The 21880-nt window shown below is 34.0% G+C and overlaps 1 protein-coding gene across 5 annotated transcripts in view; it reads left to right on the forward strand.

Annotated features, from left to right (window-relative positions):
• LOC100934191 (protein unc-93 homolog A-like) overlaps window positions 1–21624 on the forward strand; it is a 174492-nt gene extending 152868 nt beyond the window's left edge. For 3 of the 5 annotated variants that reach the window (XM_031937493.1, XM_031937495.1, XM_031937494.1), the window contains 4 exons: window positions 2304–2515; window positions 7317–7452; window positions 9781–9912; window positions 20354–21623. In XM_031937493.1, coding sequence (XP_031793353.1) covers window positions 2304–2515; window positions 7317–7452; window positions 9781–9912; window positions 20354–20619 — 746 coding nt within the window. In that variant the 3' untranslated portion in view covers window positions 20620–21623. Of the gene's footprint in view, window positions 1–2303; window positions 2516–7316; window positions 7453–9780; window positions 9913–20353 lie in introns of all 5 variants that reach the window. The other 2 variants (XM_003769615.4, XM_031937496.1) reach the window with 2 other exon arrangements.
• The last annotated feature ends 256 nt before the right edge of the window (window positions 21625–21880 follow it).

A 21880-nucleotide genomic window follows, 5' to 3' on the forward strand; every position in this document is an offset into this window, starting at 1 on the left:
AAGATATATGTATATATTGTATATTATATGTATATATACTATATATGTATATGTAATATGTATATGTACATAATATATGTATGCATGAATCAAACTCATTATCAGTGTGGCAGTGCTATACTGCCAAGATAAGTGAACTTATCCACAACATTCAAAAGTTCTTTGTTTGCTGTAATCAATGGCTCCACTTTTGGATTATGTGGTACTGGCTGATGAAGGACCTGTATTTACCTGATGTTAATTGTCAGGCCAAAATTAGCATAAGCAGCAGAGAACTGATCCATACTTTGTTGGATCTCCGCTTCAGAGGCTGCATTGAGAGCACAATTATCTGGAAACAAAAAAATCATGTACCAATATTCTCTCCACTTTAATTTTGACTCATAGCCTTTTCAAGTTGAAGAATTTACCATCAGTTCAGTAGCTGTCTTTAATGCTGTTTATCCTCATTGAAGAAATTTGACAACATGGCTGAAAATATTATGATAAAAAGCATGGGCAAAAGCACAAAGTCTTGTTTCACTCCATTGGTGACTGGGAAAGCTCAAGAGCTTTGTCCATTGTCCAGAATGCAGAGAAGCATGCTATCGTAAAACTGACATACAATCCCAATGAACTTTTCTGGGTGACTAAATTCTGACATAATTTTCCATAAGCCTTCATAACTGACCATATTAAAGGCCTTGGTCAGACCTACAAATATTGTGTTCAGACCTGTTTTGCTCCTGGCATTTCTTCTAGAGTTGCAGGGCAGCAAACACCATATCAACTGTTCCTCAGTATCTTCTGAAACCCTTCTGGCTCTAAGGTAGATGACCTTCCAGGTATTGGATAAGCCTTTTAAAAAGGTCTTGTGTTTTGGGAGGCTCTGAAGGGAAATGTGGGAGAGGAAAAGTGTTAGATTTACTGCCAAACTGATGGTCTACAGAACCACTGTGCTGATCTCATTGTAGTATATCAGGCTACCAGCACCATGCCAGGAAACTAAACTGCTTCTATTTGAATTGTCTTAAGACTGAAAATCACCTGGAAGGATAAGATACCAGATACTGAAATTATTTTTTGAGTTAAACTGCTAAACATTTAAATTCTACTGCAAAGAGCACAATTCTGTTGGACTGCCCACACTGTTCAAATGGCAAATATATGCTTGCCAAAAAAGACTATTTTATGGAGAACTCACACAGAGCAAGCACTCACAAGGTGGCCAGAAAAAGTGATACAAAGGACACTTGTATACAAGGTCTCTCTTAAGAATTTTAGAATCGATGGCACAATGTAGGAGACACTGGCACAGGACTGCCCAGCATGGTGTGCCCTCATCAGAGAAGGCATTTGACAACATGACTGAAAACATCATGCTAAACAGCATGGGAGCAAGCACACAACCTTGTTTCACTCCATTGGTGACTCGGAAAGCCATGAAAACATTGTCCATTGTCCAGAATGCAGAGAAGCATACCATCCTAAAATAGACACAATGCTGATGAACTTTTCTGGGTGACTAGATTTTGACATAATTTTCCATAAACCCTTACAATTGACCATGTTAAAGGTCTTGGTCAAACACAACATTGTGTTCAGACCTCTGCTCTGCTCTTACTCTTACTGGCTCTAAGGTAGATGACCTTCTTCCAGGAGACCTTCCAAAAGGATCAGCCTTTTTAAAAGTACTTGTGCTTGCTCTATGAGAAAGGCAAAATTAAAATAGTTCGGAAGAAATGTGAAATGTGCAGAATTAGAGAAATCACCTCAAATGTTCATCGGGACTATTTGTGGATGACCTGTGGAAGAGCATTCTGAACTCTTATTAGTCAGACACGCTTAACACAGTGATATCATTTTAGTCCTTTTCAAGAATGGAGGACAACAACAATCATTTTATATACATATACACACACACACACACACACAAACACACAGTGAAAAAGTAAAGAGTGAATGTTTCAATATGATTCAGTATCAAGTAAAGAAAAATAATCTGATCTTAGGATGTTAGAGAGGGAAGAATCCAATTTCTCCCTCAAATGTAAACTGCTTCTACAACATCCCCAGTGAGTTCACACCTAGCCAACAATTTGAAGACCTCTTGTAATAATAACAAACTCAATGGAAACTGCCTGGCAAGGAGTTTGTTCAGGTAAGTTCCTTTGTGTTATTAGCTGCTTCATGTATCTCTAGGTAGTTCATTTTGCTATCGAACTCTAGAAAGAGTTCAATTGTTCCAAAATCATGGGTCCAATATTGTGACAGCCTAAAAGTTTGAATCATTTGTCACATAAGATTCCTTTTTGTCTCTATAGGGAGTGGTATTTTGGCAGTATTTCTGGTAGCTATATTTCTTGATCCAATTCCAAATGATTCAGAAGAAAATGAAGAAGAAAGGAACACATCTATTGCAAGTGGTTTTCTGTCAACTTTCCGGCATCTTAGAGATAAGAGGCAATGTCTCCTTATTCCTCTGACAATGTATAGTGGATTTGAGCAAGCATTCCTTGCTGGTGACTATACAAAGGTATGGGAGAAAATGAAAATCATTATTAATGTAAAAGTAATGGTGACATTGTGTTTGATATTTCTACCAATGATATAAGTAGATTCTGCTGAGAGACAAGGAAGAACAAGGCTTATTGTGAATCCTTAAAGTGTTTCCCTCTAATAATTAATATCAAATAAGAAATTGAGCCAGGATATAGAAGTTCACCAAAGGGATTTTACAGTGACATGGAGAATTTACAATGCACTGTCCAAAGTGGAAGAGGGATTTATTATAAATTGTTAGGTACTTCACATGCTTTTGTTTATTTGCATCCTTACTGCATCAAGATTTGAATTATTTTCAAGTCTCTATGAAAAGCACAATTTCCTTAAAGCTTTTGACCTAACCCTACAGGAAAAAGAATTTTAAAATGCCTACTAGACTATGATAGATCAAATCTGTGGGTCTTTTATCCAAATGCCTATCAGTATATGTAGCTTGATCAGGCACCATACATAAATAATGAAATGCATCCAGAATTGAATAGGAAGAGAAAAGAAGCTTGGGTTTCTTTGGGGAAGTTAAGTTTTTAATGATCCTGAAGAAATCCTTGAGATAAAGTTCCATTTCATTAATAACAACTGCTCTGACAATATACAATACCTTAAGATTTGCAAAGCATTTTGCAAATATTTTCTTATTTGATCCCCGCTTGTGAAGCAGGTACTGTTATTCTCCCATTTTACAGATGAGGAAAATGATACAGAAAAAGAGTTCAAGTTCAAGAGTTCAAGACTTAGGATCACACAAGTACTAAGTCTCTGAGACTGAATTTGAACTTAAGTTTTCCTGATTCCAGAGCCAGCTCCTTTACCATTTAGTTTGCAATATTCTTCTGATAGTATCATATGGCTATGAGTCATGTGATACTACCACATATCTTCCTATCTCCCAACCTCTCTCCTGGAATTTTGGTCAATTATCATTTTATGTATCTGTGAGAAATCATAAGTCTGTTGAGAGAAATAGGGAAGTAATAGTTGTATTCTATTTTGCCCTGGTCAATTCAATTCAATTAGCATTTATTAAGTACCTATTATGTGTTTGGCCCTAGAGATATAAAAGTAAAAATGAAATTGTCACTGTCCTAAAGAAGCTTGCACAATAATATTGGGAGAAACATATATAGAAATAATCATATGCAGAATAAATTCAAAGTACTTTTGTTAGATGGGGATGAAGAAAGCACTAGTAAGTGAGGATATCAAGAAAAAGTCTCCTCTGGGAGGGGGTCTTTGAATTATGCTTTCTATGAAAGATGCTAGGAACTTTATAAAATTGAGGTAAGGGAGGCTTTATAGACATACCATATGCAAAGGTATAGTGTCGGAAACTGGAATTTCATATAATTAGAGTGCTAAGTAAGCTGGTTTGGCAGAAATAAAGATCACATTCCCATGTAAGGAAAATTAATGTGTGATACATCTGGAAAGACAGATTAAAGAGAGATTCTGACAACCTTTAAATAATAAAGAGAGGAATTTGCATTTATATTTAAAGGTAGTAAGGAATCACTAAAGCTTTTTGAGGAGAGTGACGTAATTAAAACTGTTCTGAGAATATCATTTTGGCTGCCTTGTGGAGGATGGATTAGGGAGTATAGTGACCTGAGGTATCCCTACCAATTAAGAGGCCATTATCATAGTACATAGACTAGGGTGGTGATTATATGACTGAAGAGAAGGAGATAGATGCAATAATTGTTTGTTTTTGTTTTTGTGTGTTTATGGAGTAGAATTAACAATACATGGAAATTAAGTGGACAGATGGAAAGAGGAAGAATGAAAAGTCAAGTTTAACTCTGAAATTATGGATTTGAGTGATTAGAAAAATGGTGATACCCTTGAAAGAAATAATTAGGAAAAGGTACTATTTGGTGGAGCAGAAGATAAAGATTTTTATTTTGAACTTATTTATTTTTAAGTAATATATATATATATAATATAATAACTTCAACAATAATAAATTCAATAAATAATTTCAAGCACTTATTATATGCCAGACTCTATGCTAAGTGCTTTACAGAGAGAAGAAAGCCTCATACAGGAATCCTATATTATTCTCATGCCAAGATGGAGATGGGAGAAGTGATGAAGGGAGAAAAATTTAGCATTGGAGAATGAGAAGGAATAGTTACACAAATAAGAGAAACAGGAAGAAAAAATGTTAGAGTGAGAAGAATGGGAAATAAGAAAAGCCTTTTGATTTAGCCATTAGAAAATTATTGATAACTTTATAGAAAAGTTTAAGTTTGTTGATGAGGTAAGATGTCATATTACAAGGAGTATTGAAGTATGTAGCAAATAAAGAAGTAAAGATAATGAGTATAGACAGCTTTTTGTTGGGAATTTGGTAGTGAAAGAAGAAAAATATGGGAAAATAGCTTGCATGAATGGCAGAAATTAGTGAAAAAAATTTGAAAATGGAGGGAATTTTTCTATGTATTTTTGACATTGGGGAAAAAGGATATAGGGGAAAGATGAAGGTTTTGGATTAGAAAGAGAGAATAAAGGGACGAGCTCATAAAAGATATAAGAAGGATTGGGATCCAAGGGCACAGGGAAGAGAGGTTGACTGCAATAAAGTAGGTCACCTCTTTCACTGATAATGGAACAAAGAAGAGGTTGGGAGAAAATGTCAAGGGAATTTGAAGGGCAGAAGTGGAAAAAAGAGAGAACTACTGATGAATGGACTCCATTTTCTTAGTAAATATGAGGTAAGATTCTTTGCTAAGCTGTATAGAGAGAAGAGAAAGGAATAGGTGACTTGAGAAAAAAAGACATTTGGAAGAGATATGATGGGGAATTCACTAGGCAGTCAATCAAGGAAATGGAAAGGTTTTGCTGTGAAGAAGTGGGCACTCCTAGTAAGACTACATATGTTTAGTTCTAGGTAAACACATTTAGGAAATGACATTGATAGATTAGAAAGTGTTCAGAAAGAAACCATTATAGAGAAGAGCCTTGAGCTAATCATTTAGGAGAGTCAGTGAGTTCATATGATATAGGGATTAATTAAAAGAATTCAGTATAGCTAAATTAGAAGGTCAAGATAGTTTATTCAAGTATACGTAAGCCTGTATCTTGGGAGAAGGATTTAGTTGTGTTTGCCCTCAAAGGGCAAAGCTAGAATCAGTGAATTAAAGGTGAAAAGAGACAAATTTATGTTTCATGTGAGCATATGAGAGCTATCTGAAAGTATAATAGACTGTCTCAGGAGTTCTCTCTTTGAAGGTCATGAATTATCTTTCAGACTAAGTTTGGACTTTTAACTTGTATTATGTGATTTTGAGTCCATCTATATGTTTTAGACAATACAGATATTACTATTCCTACTATCTTATTTTCAGATTGGCTAAATGACTGGCCCACATAATGAATAAATGTAAAAATAGGATGTATACCAAGGGATTTCCTGATTTCAAATCTGAACTTCTTTTCACCCATCCAAGGGTGCTACTTTTCCTATAATCATCGATAACCAACTTTTATATGTGTGTCAACCTCTGAGCCAGATTTTACAATTGAATCCTTACTCACGCTAAAATAAATTCTTTCCCCGATATGGCTCTCTATAAGACTTGAGAGTAATATTCAGTTAAAAAAATGTTAACTTTATAGTTGCAAACCACAGTAAAAAAAAAACCAAAAATCACTTTGAAATTCAGTTTTAGAAAGGAAGTGTTGAAGAAACTAGAAGGATCACCAATCTCATAGTTACTTTTATTGTTTGTAGCCAGGGCAATCCTATTATATCAGACCATGTTAATGTATACCATTCAAGGATGAACTTAGTCATGGCCCAATAGGCTTTATTTCCTTGGGTAAGATGTAGTTTGGAGACTAAGGATAAAGTGAGTTGAAGTAAATATTTTACATTTACTCAAACAGAAGCATTTTTTGCCTCCCATTTACTCTAAGATTTTTCTCACCCTCTTTATCATTCCCTGAGAATATGACACAGTAGACAGTAGGTGAAAAAATAAACAAAGTGCTGAGCCTGGAGAGAGAAAAATTTGAGTTCAAATCTAGATTCAGACATTTCCTAAGTCATTTAATCTCTTCCTGCCTCAGTTTCTTCAACTATAAAATGAAGATATTATAGTACTTTTCTAATAGGGCTGTTGGGGGAATCAAATGAGATAATATTTGTATAGTGTTTAGCATAGTGCCTGACATAATAGGCACTTAGCAAATCCTTATTCCTTTCCCTCCCTTCACCAGTATTCAAGCCTGTAATAAAGTTTCATCCATCATCTTTTGCAGCATAATTCCAAAAAAAAAATAAAGTGGATTAATTTGTAGAGGTAGGGTTGGGTTGAATTTTGTCAATGAACTCTAAATTCAGTTCATTTCCACTGCATCCAAAAAGATGTCATGTGGAAATATGAGCATTTTCCTTTAAGGACATAAATGGTGAAGCAATATTTCAGGCTAAACAGAACATGCTCTCCATCAAATGGCAAAACAAATTAGAATATGATTTAGAATTCCTCTTGAAAAACCTTGATTCTCAAAGTGTGAGGCAGACTCAGCTTTGGAACCAGGAAGAACTGTATTCAAATTCCACTTTTGACACGTTTTTGCTGTGTGATTCTGGGTTAACCTCTCAGGGTTCTCTCAGGTAACTCTCCAGGATTGTAAATTATGGAGAAAGAACTAAGCTGTGTTAGTCGAGTTTCTCTATAAGCATGAAATCACAGGTTCAGTCCCTATCCATGAAAAAGAACAATCATGAATGAAAACATTATTTTAACATTTGCCTCTTTTTTCTCTAGTCATATGTCACTTGTGCCCTGGGGATTCGCTATGTTGGCTTCGTGATGATTTGCTCTTCAGCCACCAATTCCATTAGCTCTTTGATATTTGGAAAGCTCTCCCAATACACTGGCAGAATAGCTTTGTATGCACTAGGTTTGTAAAGCTCTTATTTATTTATTTTATCATCTATTTAACTTATTAATAAGTTGCTATCTTTTTTATCTGGAGATGATGCTTCTAATTTGTTAGTCAGAAGAGTGGGGACAGAGTATTTATACTAGAATTAGACTGAATCAAGCTTCTTTTTGGATTCCTTTCTATTCATATAATTGGGAAGAAGTTACTTCTACTCTCTTTTCTCTGGGTCTTAGTCTTCTCAACTGTAAAATGGGGGCTGATAGTGTTAAACTCAGATACAAATGAGAACTACTAAACTATACTTAGGATTCCTGTAGAAGCATATTGACTTAGAAAACCACATAGTAACATTATTTATATTCTATTGTATTTTTATTTATTTTGATAACTACTTCTCAATTATGTTTTAATCTGACTTCCCAGCAATGGGGGTATATTTGACACCTTTGGACTAAATCACAGTGAGGGTCCTATCCAACCTTAAATTTTAGGAGGTTATGATTCAAGAATGTTGTTTAGAAAGCACTTTACATAGATATATTTATATGCACATATATATACTTACATTCACTTATATGTATTACTTCTTATATTATCATTATACCAACGGAACATGTACTTTTTATTTTATATTAAATTATACTTTTTTAATAAAGCATTTTACATATACATACATGTATATATCAATTAGCTCATTAGCTCCTTACAGAAGCACTCAGAGGTATTCCTACTCATTTTCACCCAATCCACTTCATGGTGAATGTAGACATTTGTCAGTTGGTGGACCATGACTAGAAGAATAGCTGATAAACAAATTAACCCAAATAACACTAATGATATATGATTGTTGGATTATGATATGGAACTCCAATAAAATTGAGGAGAAATCTTGTGGTAAACTTAGGGGATGTCTAATAAGGAGAAACCTTAAAGACTATCTACCTAAATCTTTTTGTTTTACAGATAAAGAAACTGAAGCCTATAAGGTGAAATGATTTACTTACCTAAAGTCACAGAGATAGTTGTAGAACTAAAATTTCCCCAAAGGCAGTCTTCTTGCTCTAAATCTAGGATTCCCCCCCCCCCCCACCCCTTTCTGGCTTTCTAACATAGCAATGTAGAAATTGGAAGATTAGCTTGGGAAAAGACTTATTTATTAAGATATCATTATTAAGATTATTACGAAGTCCAGTTACTGCTTCTACCATGTATACAAATTTCCTTCCCAGCCTGCTGCTGCTTTGTTCTTTATTCATATCCATCAAATTTGACAGATTTTATTTAGCCCATTATTATTTTTTTAAATAACTTTTTATTGACAGAACCCATGCCAGGGTAATTTGTTTTACAGCATTATCCCTTGCACTCACTTCTGTTCCGATTTTCCCCCTCCTTCCCTCCACCCTCTCCCCCAGATGGCAAGCAGTCCTATACATGTTAAATATAGCCCATTATTTTAATAGTCTTATTTCTTGAGAATCAAGAAAGAGGAGAATAGAGTTGAACATGAATAATAATAAGCATGAATTTTAAACTATGAAGTTGGAAACATATCTCCAGTTCTGGGTAGAAAAAATTGGAGGATAGAGAATTTCATCAGTAAGGAATATGGGCAGGTCCTTTCCTATTCCAAAGATATATTTATTACATTTTAAAGAGAAACATAATGAGCAGGAAACCATGATGTTGACATAAGATAGAAGTCACAATTGTCAGAAATGTTCTCAGTTGCCATTGTTAGTTAGCATGATAAAGTAGAAAGAACCTTTGATTCAGAAAGCTTTTTCTGAATCCCTAATAATTAATTTACTTGTTTTCTTCCTTCACATCTAATATTGGCAACTATCCTACATATTGAAATTGTAGAATATAGTGCTTCTCATGATCTTTATTGTTGCCTCATACTAAGGTTCCCCTGTTTGGGTGTTTTTAGTTTAGTCTTTAGAACCAAAATATCTACCAATTAGACAACCAATCAAAAAGCCTTGTTCCAGGGTCTATTTTAAGTGCTTGGAATATAAAAGAAAATAATAACAGAAAGAAAAAAATCCATGGATGCCTAGAAACTAAAATTTAGGTTTGTATTGATTAGAAGTTATTTATCCCAGTAGCATCTGTGCTTTGTCTTAGTATAAAAAGGGGACTCATAAAAGCCTAAGAACCAAGTAAACATGGTCAAAGAAAACACTTAAAGATATTTTAAGGAAACTGTTCAAATTGAGGAAACCAAAAGATCAGAGAAAGAATTTCTTCTGTGTATCTAAATTCTGCCTTCTGTTCTTTTACTTATTTACAGTGGTCATTTGTTTCCTTTTAAATTTTCCTTCTCTCTTCAATTCATAGGTACAGTGACACACTTCACCTGCATAATTTCCCTTTTGGTGTGGAGACCTCATCCCTCTCAGGAGATTCTCTTCTTCTTATTTGCTGCCCTCTGGGGAATAGGAGATGCTGTTTTTCAGACACAAAACAATGGTAAGCATCATTCTCCAACTTTTGCACCTTCATTCCATGAAGATGGTGGAAGCTTCTAGGAGGGAAAGAAAAGCTGAAAAATCAAACAATGGCTCCATCAGTGATCATTTAAGTGTCTTCTATATGCCAGAAACTCTACTAGGTCTTCATGATACAAATACAAAGAATGAAATAATTCCTATTTTAGCTTAAGTTCTATGTGGGAAACAAGACACACATACATAAATAGATACAGAATAAGTACAAATGCAAGGTAATTAAATACAAAATATTTAAAAAGAGAGGGCACTAACAATTGAGATGGATCAAGAAAGACTGTATGTAGAAAGTGGTAGTTGAATAGTAATTGTTTAGAAGAGATTGATTCTGTAAGAAAACAAAAGATGGAATGCCACTTAAGAGGAACAGTGAGAAAGTCAGTTTGCTTAGATCACAGAATATAAGAGGGATGGTAATGTCCAATGAAGCTAGAAAAATACTTTGGGGTCAGAAAGACTTTAAAAGTCAGAGTTTATATAATAATTTAGAGAGCCACTGGAGATTATTAAATAGGGGAATGAAATTATCTGATCTGAAAGTTGGCAACTGATTGGATATAGGGTGGGAGAAATAAGAATTCAAACATGATGTCAAAGATATAAACTTGATTACTGGAAAGAATGGTGGTCTTTTTACAGAAATGAGAAAGTCTAAAAGAGAAGTGATTTGGAGGAAGGGAAGTTCTATTTTGAACTTTGAATTTGAGATGTTTCTGGATCATCTTATTTGAAATATCCAATAAGCAGTTGGTAAAGTGAGACTAAAGCTCAGGGAGACATAGTATCCATCAATGAGTTATTTTTATGGAAATGAGACCTCAGGGAGCATATGATCAATGAGTTCTTTTCATGGAAATGATAATTGAATTCAAATAATTGATAAGATTAAGAGAAAAGAATAACACCAAGGATAGAGTCTGAAGAATAAGGACATTAAGGATATGGTGAGCCAGCAAAGGAGACTGAGAAGGAACAAACATTGGAGCAGAGGAGACAGTATTCAGGAGGAGAGGGTGGCAAACCAAGGTCAAAAGAAGTAGAGATCCTTATCAAGAAGGATGAAGATCTGGAAAAGACTTTCTGATCTTGCAATTATGAGATCAAGGGCAACTTCAGAGAGAAGCTTCAATTGAGTGATACAATCAGAAGCCACATTACAAAGGGTTTAATAGTCAGTGAGAGGAGAGGAAGTAGGGGCTATTATTGTAGACAACTTTTCAGAACATGACTGAGAAAGAAAAGATATAGCAAAGTAACAAGGTTATTAGGGTCTGTTGCTATTGTTGTCGGTCAGTGGTGTCCAACTTTTAGTGACTCCATGTAAGATAGCATGCTGGAAAGATAGCATTATCCTCCACTATTTCCCAAAGTCTGTCCAAATTTATATTCATTGTTTTCATGATGATATCTATCTGTCTCATTCTTTGTCTACCCTTTTTCATTTTGACTTCAATCTTTCCCAACATCACAGTCTTTTCCAATGACTCTTGTCTTCTCATTGTAGATAATTAAGCTTGAGTTTCAGGATTGACTAATTTGATCTCTTTACTATTCAAACTACTCTCAAAAGTCTTCTCTAGCACCATAGTTTGAAAACATGGATTCTGTGACTCTCAGCTTTTCTTATAATCCAATTCTACAATATTACTGGAAAAACAACAGCTTTGGCTATATGGACCTTTGTCAGTAAGATAGATGCCTTTGTCTTTTAGAATGCCTCCAGATTTGTGATAGCTTTCTTTCTAAGAAGCAAACTTCTTTTAATTTCATGACCACTGTCACTGTCTGCAGTTAACTTTGAGTCCAATAATATAAAGTCTGACACTGTTTCCATTTCTTTTCCTTTTATTTGCTAGGAAGTGATGGGAGCAGTTGCCAAGATCTTAGGGTTCTTTGTTTTGTTTTATTTTATGTTAAGCTTCAAGGTATCTTTTACACTCTTCTCTTTCACCCTCATCTAAAGGCTTTTAATTCTTCTTCATTTTCTGCCATCAGACTGGTATCAGACTGGAAACAGTTGATATTTCCCCTGGAAGTCCTAATTCCAGCTTTTGATTCAGGCCTGGCATTTCTCATAATGTGCTTTGCATGTAAGTGAATTAAATAAGTTGATAATAAATAACCTTGTATTCCTTTTCCAATTTTAAATCAATCAGTTGTTCCAAGTTTAGTTCTGTTACTTCTTGGCCTCTAAGAAATAAGTGAGATTAAAAAGTACTCCAGTCTCTTTGAGGACCCACACAGTTGAAAGACTTTAGTGTAGTCAATGAAGCAAAAGTAGTTGTTTGTTTTTTCTTTTTCTATAACTTATTTGCTTTCTCCAAAATCTAGTAAATGTTAACAATTTGATGTCTAATTTTTCTGCTGCTTCAAAAACCATCTGACTTTTCTGGTAGTTCTTAATTCACATATTGCTGATATCTAATTTGTAGAATTGTAACCGTAATCTTGCTAGTGTGTGAAATGAGCACAATTGTTCATCAATTTGAACATTTTGGGGCATGCCATTTTTAGGACTGGGACATAGACTGATCTTTTTCAATCTAGTGGCCATTGTTGACTTTTCCAGATTTTCTGGCTATTGAGTGTAGCCTCATCTTTTAAGATTTTAAACAGTTCAGCTGAATTCCATTATCTTCACTAGTCTTATTATTAACAAGGTTTCTAATACCTACTTGATTTCATTTTCCAAGATGTCTGGCTCTAGAACTGGAACCACACCATGGCATTTATTGATGATGTTAAATTCTTTCTGATATAGTTCTTTTGTGTATTCCATTGCACCACCTAGCTGTTCCTACCAAAGCAAGTTGTCACTTTTTCTGTAACTTACTGACTTTGAAAGTTGCCTAGAACATTGAGGCGTTAAATTGCTCAGAGTCACCCAGACAGTGGATGTTAGAGGAGGGAAGTATTTACACACAATATTCCTTTTATTTGAACTTTTAAATAGTATTTTATTTTTCAACATTCCCTTTTCAAATCTTTGTGTTCCAATTTTTCCCCCCTCTCTCTTCCTTCCTACTTCCCTAAACAGCAAGCAATCCAATATAGATTAAACATGTACAATTCTTTTCAGTATATTTCCAATATTCATCATGCTATGCAAGAAAAATCAGATCAAAGGGGGGAAAACATGAGAAAGAAAAAGCCATATGCGACTAGAGAGAGCAATATGGAAACTGAATGTGGATCAAAGCATAGTATTTTCACCTTTATTGTTGTTGTTCTTTTTTTTTTCTATCACAAGTCTATTGGAATTGTTTTGAATCTTCTCATTGTTGAAAAAAGCCAAGTCCATTACAGTGGATCATCACATCATCTTGTTGTTATTTACACACAATATCCTATTGAATAACATTTGAAAATTAAGATTGTCAAGAGTGATATTGGTTGTATTAACAACAGGAGAAGAGCTTCCACAAATCAAGAGGCTTTCCAAATTGTTACAGTCTTCCCTACCCCTCCAAATACCATGACTGTGTTCTTTATTCTAGTATAATTGGAGAATTCAAAATAATTTTTCTTTTTTAAACCCATCTAGGAGCATGAAATAAATCTCCATAACACTAAACCACAAAATATGGTCCTTAGTACTGGTAAGATACTACTTTTCTTACCACCTGAAAGGGTGCAAAACCGCAATATATTACATAGAAAGAAATACAGGACTTTAAGTCTGAAGCCTAAGCAGCAGCCATAACACTCACCAGCTGGGTGCTTAATCTTTATGGACTTCAATTTTACTAATCCAACAGAGGAGATTTAGACTACATGATAGACTAAATGCTTATTTTGATCACTTCAAACTCTAAAGATCCATGAATTATCTATTGCTCTTTAGATTTATCCCTTTTCTCAGGAACTGAACATACTGCCCTTACTGCTCCTAAACTAGTGACAAATCAGATAACAAAGTACCTGACTTTCTAGATGCTAATACTTCCCATCCCCAATACTTATTAATTGTGCATGTATTTTGTATATATTTATGTTGGAATTTAGTCTCTACCAACAGAAAATAAGCTTCTTGAGAACAAGAACTGTATCATATTTATCTTTTTTATCCCTAAGGTTTAGCATAATGCTTGAAATGTGATAGATGCTTGAATAAACTTTTACTAATCAACTGGGCATTAATTGAGGGCTCTAACTAAATGAAAAGTTATCTGACATTAATTTGAATAGAATAGAACTTTGTTTTTGGAAAACAGTAATAATATGCTTAAAAAAGAATCATCATTAACATTCTAGCTATTATATTAATTCAGCTTCCATTTTGTCTTCACTCTAAATAATATCTTGATAACTAAGTTGCCATATATCTATATATATATATCTATATATAATTTATTTTTGCTGAGGCAATTGGGGTTAAGTGACTTGCCCAGAGTCACACAGCCAGGACGTGTTAAGTGTCTGAGATCACATTTGAACTCAGGTCCTCCTGACTTCAGAGCTGGTGCTCCATCCACTGTGCCACCTAGCTGCCCTAATTGAACTTTGTTTACTTTGTTCTTTTCAATATCTCCCACATTATAGTTGTAAGTTTATGTCCATTAAAAAGAAATTAGTAGAGTCAATATGCTATCAGAAATTACATAAATTGCTATTGATTAGAGAAATGCAAATTAAAACAATACTGAGGTACAATCTCATATCTCTAAGATTGGCTAAGAAGACAGGAAAAGATAATGATAAATATTGGAGAGCATGTGGAAAAACTGGGACACTAATGTATTATTCATAGAATTGTGAATGATTTAACCATTCTGGAGAGGAATCTAGAACTCTGCTCAAAGGGCTATAAAACTGCACTCTTTGACCCAGAAGTGCCATTTCTGTGTCTGTTTCCTAAGGAAATCATAAAGGAGGGAAAAGGACCCATGTGTGCAAAACTCTGTGTAACAGTTATTTTTGTGGGGGCAAATAATTGGAAAATGAGTAGATGCCCATCAATTGGGGAATAGCTGAACAAATTGTGGTTAATGGAATATTATTGTTCTATTAAAAATATTGAACAAGTTGATTTTAAAAAGGCCTACAAAGATTTACATGAACTGATATTGAGTGAAACAAGCAGAACCAGGAATAATGCATTATACACAATAATAGCAAGAATGTGCGATAATCAACTATGAAAGACTTGGTTCTTCTCAGTGGTTCAGTGATCTAAAGCAATTCCAATAGATTTTGGACAGAAAATGCCATCTGTATCAGAAAAAGAACTAAGGAGACTGAATGTAAATAAACACATGCTATGTTCATTTTTTTCTGTTTTATTTTTTATTCTCTCCCATGGTTTTCCCCTTTTGATTTGATTATTCTCTCTCAACATGATTCATAAAGCAATATGTGTTAAAAATTAGTTAATTTAAAAAAAGAAAGTCTATCTAAAAATATAAATTTTCAGTAGTCAATGAATGTGAATCACTGTGCAGCCTAGAGGAAATAATCCAGTTTTCTTCTTTTTATATTAAAAACAAAGAAATAAAAATCAGAATAGTGAAATTCTTCAAGTGTCATAATTCATGATAATAAAAGACATTAGAATACTTGAAAAAAAAAGAATTGCACTTAACTTTTGTCACCATTTCAAATTTCTAAAATCATCCCTCCTCTCATCGCTTTTTAATTGATTTTTATCTTTGGGTCAAATTTACAGTTTTAATCTTTGAATAATATTTAAAATTTTAAAGAAAATAAAGCATATATCATAATATCTGTAATTGAATTTAGCAAATTCAGTGCTATGTTAGATTTGCCTTTTCAATCATCATCTCTCAATTATAAGCTGAGAGATGAATCTCCAAACAAGAAATAAAATGAGTAAAAATTGGGAAAGGTGATTCTCCTTATAGCATAATTGTCACTTGGTATTTCTCACAGGGCTTTGGGACTTCCTTTCCTTGGAGCATTAGGGATGTAAGAATTTTCATCTTTTTATTTACTCTGATCATTAATAAAAGATGGGCAAAATGCCATGTACACTATTATGGACTAATGATGTGTTTTCTTTAGGATACAAAGATGCATTTTAAAAATATTCTTTTGCCCAATAAGCTGTGAAAGGGGATTAGTCAGGACTGATGGACTCCAAAAATCTGGCTTCTCTTTCTACTATATTTAATATGTGTTTTTCAAGATACATTCAAATCAATGAGATCCCAAATCCATTTGAGTGTTTGAGTTCCCAGAACAAGTCTTCAAAATTTCCCTTGTGATGAAATTTTCTGTATGCACATAATTTAGGACAGGATTTGATATCTTTTACTCTTCAGTTTCTTGTCTATCCAGGAAAATGAGAGAGATAAATAGACTGGAGAATTATACTATTTTAAGTTCCCTTTTTTCTGTTTGTCTCTTTTACCACCACTATATAACTCAGTAGAATTTTCTTTTTACAGAAACTTGACGGAATAGATTTTTTTCTTTCTGGGTGTTGATTGAACTGAGTCTGGTCTGTTTATGAATCTGAGGAGAATCTAGCTATCCATTCTACAATCCTGATTGAGTGCCTACTCTCTCTATATAAGATATTTCTATTGGATAGTATTCATTATTTCATTTATTACCAGCTTTACAAATCTCCTCTTTTATACCACGCATACAATCAGCCACTTATAGACTTTCTGGCAGTGGGTAAATGTAATTCTTCATAGTTTGCCTTTTCTAAATTTTCTTAGAAGCCAGCGGCAAGTTCTGCCTCAGACCGAAGAAGATAAAAGGATTCTTTCCTATCAGAAGATTCTCTCTGGGCAAAACCATTGCCAAACAGATTCACCTTTTCAACTTGTGGGAGGGAGCCAAAGGGCTCTTCCTCTTTGTTTTGTTTTTGTCATACATTTTCCAGACACCCACTCCAATCAATTCTATTTCATCAACTCTATACCCCATTCTCTTAACTAACTGGCATTTAAAGTGTACAATCATCAAGTCATAGGACAGAATGGCCTTTTCTTACTTTATTTTACAATTTTCCCATCCTTCAGAAATATTTGTCTGAATTTAGAGATCCCACAATAATGGACACACTGCTTCTTCCTTTTCTTTGCTGAGGTTCTTTTTTAAAATTTATACTAAATTTTGAAATCTGTGAAATTCTGTGATCCTTTGATCACAGAACTTTGGAGATATAAGGAACTGGAGAAATCAAGCATAACAGTTATCTGACATATAGGGAAATTGAATTTTCATAGAGATCAAATGTGTTGCATTTAGACAATTCCTGGTACATATAGTAAAAGATTGTTATTTGTTATTGACTGATTAATATGGCCGATTTCAGTAGCTGTACATGGCAGAGTCTAGACTTTCATGTAGGTCCATAGACTCATAACCTCATCTTTTTTTTGTATTATAGAATCTATGCTTTGGTGGCCAGAACAAAGAGAGTCAAGGAAGTGCCTTATCTTGTCTTAATTGCATGACTTGTTCACACAATTTAAATTTTGGTTTAATTGTGAAAGCACCGAAGGAGACTAATCATTGGACTTAAAAATAGCAGCATTTTAGATTAAAAATCAAGTTTTGCATGACATTAGGTTGGGAAACAAACCAAATAATTATTGTATTTGATTTGAGCTCCTATAAATTATGAAGAAGGAAATGAAATTTTAAAATATAACCAAGGCAATATTAATCAAAGGCTCTCAACTCAATCAAAATTTCCCACTCTTGGATTCTGTTTTTGGACTGAACTTTAAAGACTTCTGGGAAAAAAAAGAAAAGAAAGAAATGAGAGGGTTTTTAAATGTTCCCAGGAGTATACTAATCCTAGTACTTTTCACCATTTGATTATTTTTAGATAATTCTCAAAAGATTTTGGCATTTAAGAAATGAGATTGCACAGCTGCCAGATTCACAGCTGCTAAGTAGTCTATTGGCAGGTACTCTAAGGCAGAGAGAGGAAAAACAGCCTTCTGTTCAGGAAGGTGTGTCTGAGAGTTATGAAAGTGAGGGTTCATTTCCACTATTTCAGAAATATCTATGAAAGCAAAAGGATGAAAGTTCATTTATTGTATTTCAGTACTTAGATGCCATATCGTCATTCAGAAGAAGCCAGTCAATAACTGAAAAGTTAAGGTCTTTCTCTTCATCCCTTTCAAGTTCAGAAAAAAAAAGTAGCTCTGTAATACAATGTATAGAGTGTTGGATTTTGACTGTGGAAGACCTGAGTTCAATCCTCCTTCAGATACTTAGTAGCTGTGACTTGGATAGATCACTTAAACTTTCTCAATTGAAATGGAGCTCAATCTTCTTCCTAAAATGGGGATAATAATAGCACTTTTCACAGGGTTGTTGTGAAAATCAAATGAAATCTCATACAAGATAAGCACTTTGCAAATTTTAAAAGGTACATGAAAAGAGTTGTGAGATAGGACTGCATTTCAGGCATGGGGATGGCTAGGGCAATAGCACAGAGATGGTAAATGGTTTACTTCTATCATACATTGTGGCAGGAGTAACACTCAGTGAAGCAAGAAAGATAGGGCTACTTTTTGTAGTGGCTAAAAACTGGAAACTGAATGGATGTCCATCAGTTGGAGAATGGCTGAAGAAATTGTGGTATATGAATATTATGGAATATTACTGTTCTGTAAGAAATGACCAACAGGATAATTTCAGAAAGGCCTGGAGAGACTTACACGAACTGATGCTGAGTGAAATGAGCAGGACCAGGAGATCATTATATACTTCAACAACAATACTATATGATGACCAGTTCTGATGGACCAGGCCATCCTCAGCAACGAGGTCAACCAAATCATTTCTAATGGAGCAGTAATGAACTGAACTAGCTATGCCCAGAAAAAGAACGCTGGGAGATGACTAAAAACCATTACATTGAATTCCCAATCCCTATATTTATGCACACCTGCATTTTTGATTTCCTTCACAAGCTAATTGTACAATATTTCAGAGTCTGATTCTTTTTGTACAGCAAAATAACGTTTTGGTCATGTATACTTATTGTGTATCTAATTTATATTTTAATATATTTAACATCTACTGGTCATCCTGCCATCTAGGGGAGGGGGTGGGGGGGTAAGAGGTGAAAAATTGGAACAAGAGGTTTGGCAATTGTTAATGCTGTAAAGTTACCCATGTATATATCCTGTAAATAAAAGGCTATTAAATAAAAAAAAAAGAAAGAAAGATAGGGCTAGAGTAGTAGAAACAATAATAGCACTTATTTCACAGGGTTTTGTGAGGATGAAAAGAAATCTTCTAAGATAATAATTTTGTAAATATTACCTGCCTCTCTCAGTCATTTTTATCAGTGTTGGAACTAAAAATGAGTTTCACAAAAGAAGTTGGTGTTCCCTTCTGGTTTCTAGCTTTCAGTCTCTCCCTTATGCAGTTAATTCCCTTCAAATCATTGTAATCTTGTAGAGAGAACACATTTTTTTTCTTTTTATCCCTTGTCCTATCCCTTAAAAATAATCCAAGAACTTTATATATGTTTTAGAGTTTTCCTAGAGTAAGTAATAATTTAAGGATGGAATAGGAATCTCAAAAACAAAGAAGAAAGACTGATAAGACCTCTATAATCCTCTAAAATTTTCTTCTTTGTTTTGATGGTCTCAGGAAACAGAAAAAATAAGTTATGTTCTTAGTGCTTCCTTTTTCATGAAACTGATTTCCCAGTTCTACTAGTTCTTTGTCAATCAACATCCTTCTGTCTGGCTTAAATGGGAATTTAATTTCTTGCTTTCAAATAAGATGACTTGGGTTTGGCAAAGTAATAAGAACCCCAAGCTTTGATATTCACTCCCTTTTCTCCCAGAGAAGACTCTCTTTGTGGTTTCTCACAAGTAAGGAAAATATATTTATTCCCTTTATCCTAAATGAGCAGCTAGCACAGATAGCAAACTTCTAAGGGAGATGAGACATTATCTTAGAATATGACTTTTTTTTTTTGAAAGGCAGCAATTAAAACTGCTAAGGGCCAGGATGTTGGATCATAAAGCATAGGAAAGATGCAAAGATAAGCAATTACAATCAGATATAGGAAATTCGAAGTTCTTAAATATGGAATTAGAACATGTGTGAGTGATTCTTGAATTACTTTTACATCTATGAATGTGCTGCTAATTATTATTACTGCTTCTTTTGTTTGTCCTTGCTTTTGATATTTAGCTGAGGTAATAATGAATTAATAATAGCAAGTTATTATTTTTCACTTCTGGAGAAATAGAGAAAAATATAGAAAAATCAAATTGAGCAGCAATTTGTTTTAGCTTTAGTACCAAAATGTAAGGATTACTTAAAAAAGAAACCAACACATTTTGATGAGAATATTTAGGGAACACTGATGTGTGGGTTCCTAATCTCAGAAATAAAAAAAAAATAGCATGGTTTCAGAATAAATTTATCATTTCATTCTTTTTTCCTTGCAGCACTCTATGGAGTTCTATTTGTGAACAACAAGGAGGCTGCTTTTGCCAATTACCGCCTTTGGGAGTCCCTTGGATTTGTCATTGCTTTTGGATACAGCACATATTTGTGTGTCAGCATCAAGTTATATATTCTGCTCGGAGCACTGATTTTTTCAGTGGTGTTCTATGGGAGTGTTGAGTACCTGCAATATAGGAATTTGCCTGAGACAATTTCTGATAAAATGGAGAACCAAATAGAAGAACCAGTTACACAAACAAAGATGTAAAAATGACAAAAGTGCTTGAGGAGAAACTATAAGAAGACCTCATAATGGTTTTCTCTGTAGAAGCATCGAAGTATTAAATTGTTTTATCAGAACAATTTCAACATTGGTCACAATACTTCAATGTATGTGTGATCCCATGGATGTGAATATTCTCTCCTTCCATTGGTACAGATCCATCCACATCTTTTCTTCCTAATTCTTATCCATACTCTCTGTCCATACATAGATCTTCCACTGGGAATCGGTGCAATCTTCTGGAATATCCGTCCAGATCTTTTTATATTGGGGGAAGGGAGGGTGTAGTATTTGGGGTATTCACTAATATCCCTTCCTTTTGCTGTTTGACTGGCCTACTTCCCTTATTATATAATTCTTCAATTGTATTTCTTATTCCACCTCTTACATTGTTGGAAACATGCTTCACCCCACTTTGGCTAGTCCCTATCAGTTTTGATTTCCTATAGATTGTAGTGTTAAGAAATTAAAAATTATAGTTTCTCAGAAAGAAGTTTTATATAAAATAATTGAGTCTTGATGCCAGGTAATAGCTCAGCCTCCTTGAAAGTGCTGCACAAACTTCCTAATGCAATATAATATTTTCTCTTTCTGCTGTTCTATTCTGGGTCCAACTTATCATTTAACTGCAGTGCGTAGCTGAATATACCTGAGGATTAACTTAATGGAATAACCATATGATTTCTTGTCATAGATTAAACTATAGCCTTTTTTTATCCTTTTGATTTTTTTTTTTACTGAATAGATGTTATAAGAATTTTTTTGCACAATCATCTATCTAAATAAGGAGGCTTTGCATTACTATGGGGCTTAATAAAGTAGACCAATATTATTGTCAGAGTGAAGTATGGTATGTTTGTGTGTGTGTGTGTGTGTGTGTGTGTGTGTGTATAGCAAGGTTGCCAGGACTGGCCACATTCTCCTTTGGGTCACCCACCTCTTACTTTTTGACTTTGGCATATATTCAATTTTATTCTCTTGATCTTTAAAAAGGTCCAGGTGTCTTTTTTTTGATATTTTCTTAATAATCAATAAATTATATCATCTTTTAAAAATTATTTTGACCCTATCCACAATTCATTAAATATTATTTATTTAATAAACTGGAGAAACTTCTTTTCACATTAGTGATTGCTTATGCATAAAACCCACTAATCTCTTGTATTCAAATATCAAAAGTACAAGCCATACAGTAGATTGACAATGTAAACAAGGATAACGTAAGACATAAATAATCATTTATAGT

This window comes from Sarcophilus harrisii, chromosome 4, assembly GCF_902635505.1.
Source record: "Sarcophilus harrisii chromosome 4, mSarHar1.11, whole genome shotgun sequence".
In the NCBI taxonomy this organism is placed as follows: domain Eukaryota; kingdom Metazoa; phylum Chordata; class Mammalia; order Dasyuromorphia; family Dasyuridae; genus Sarcophilus; species Sarcophilus harrisii.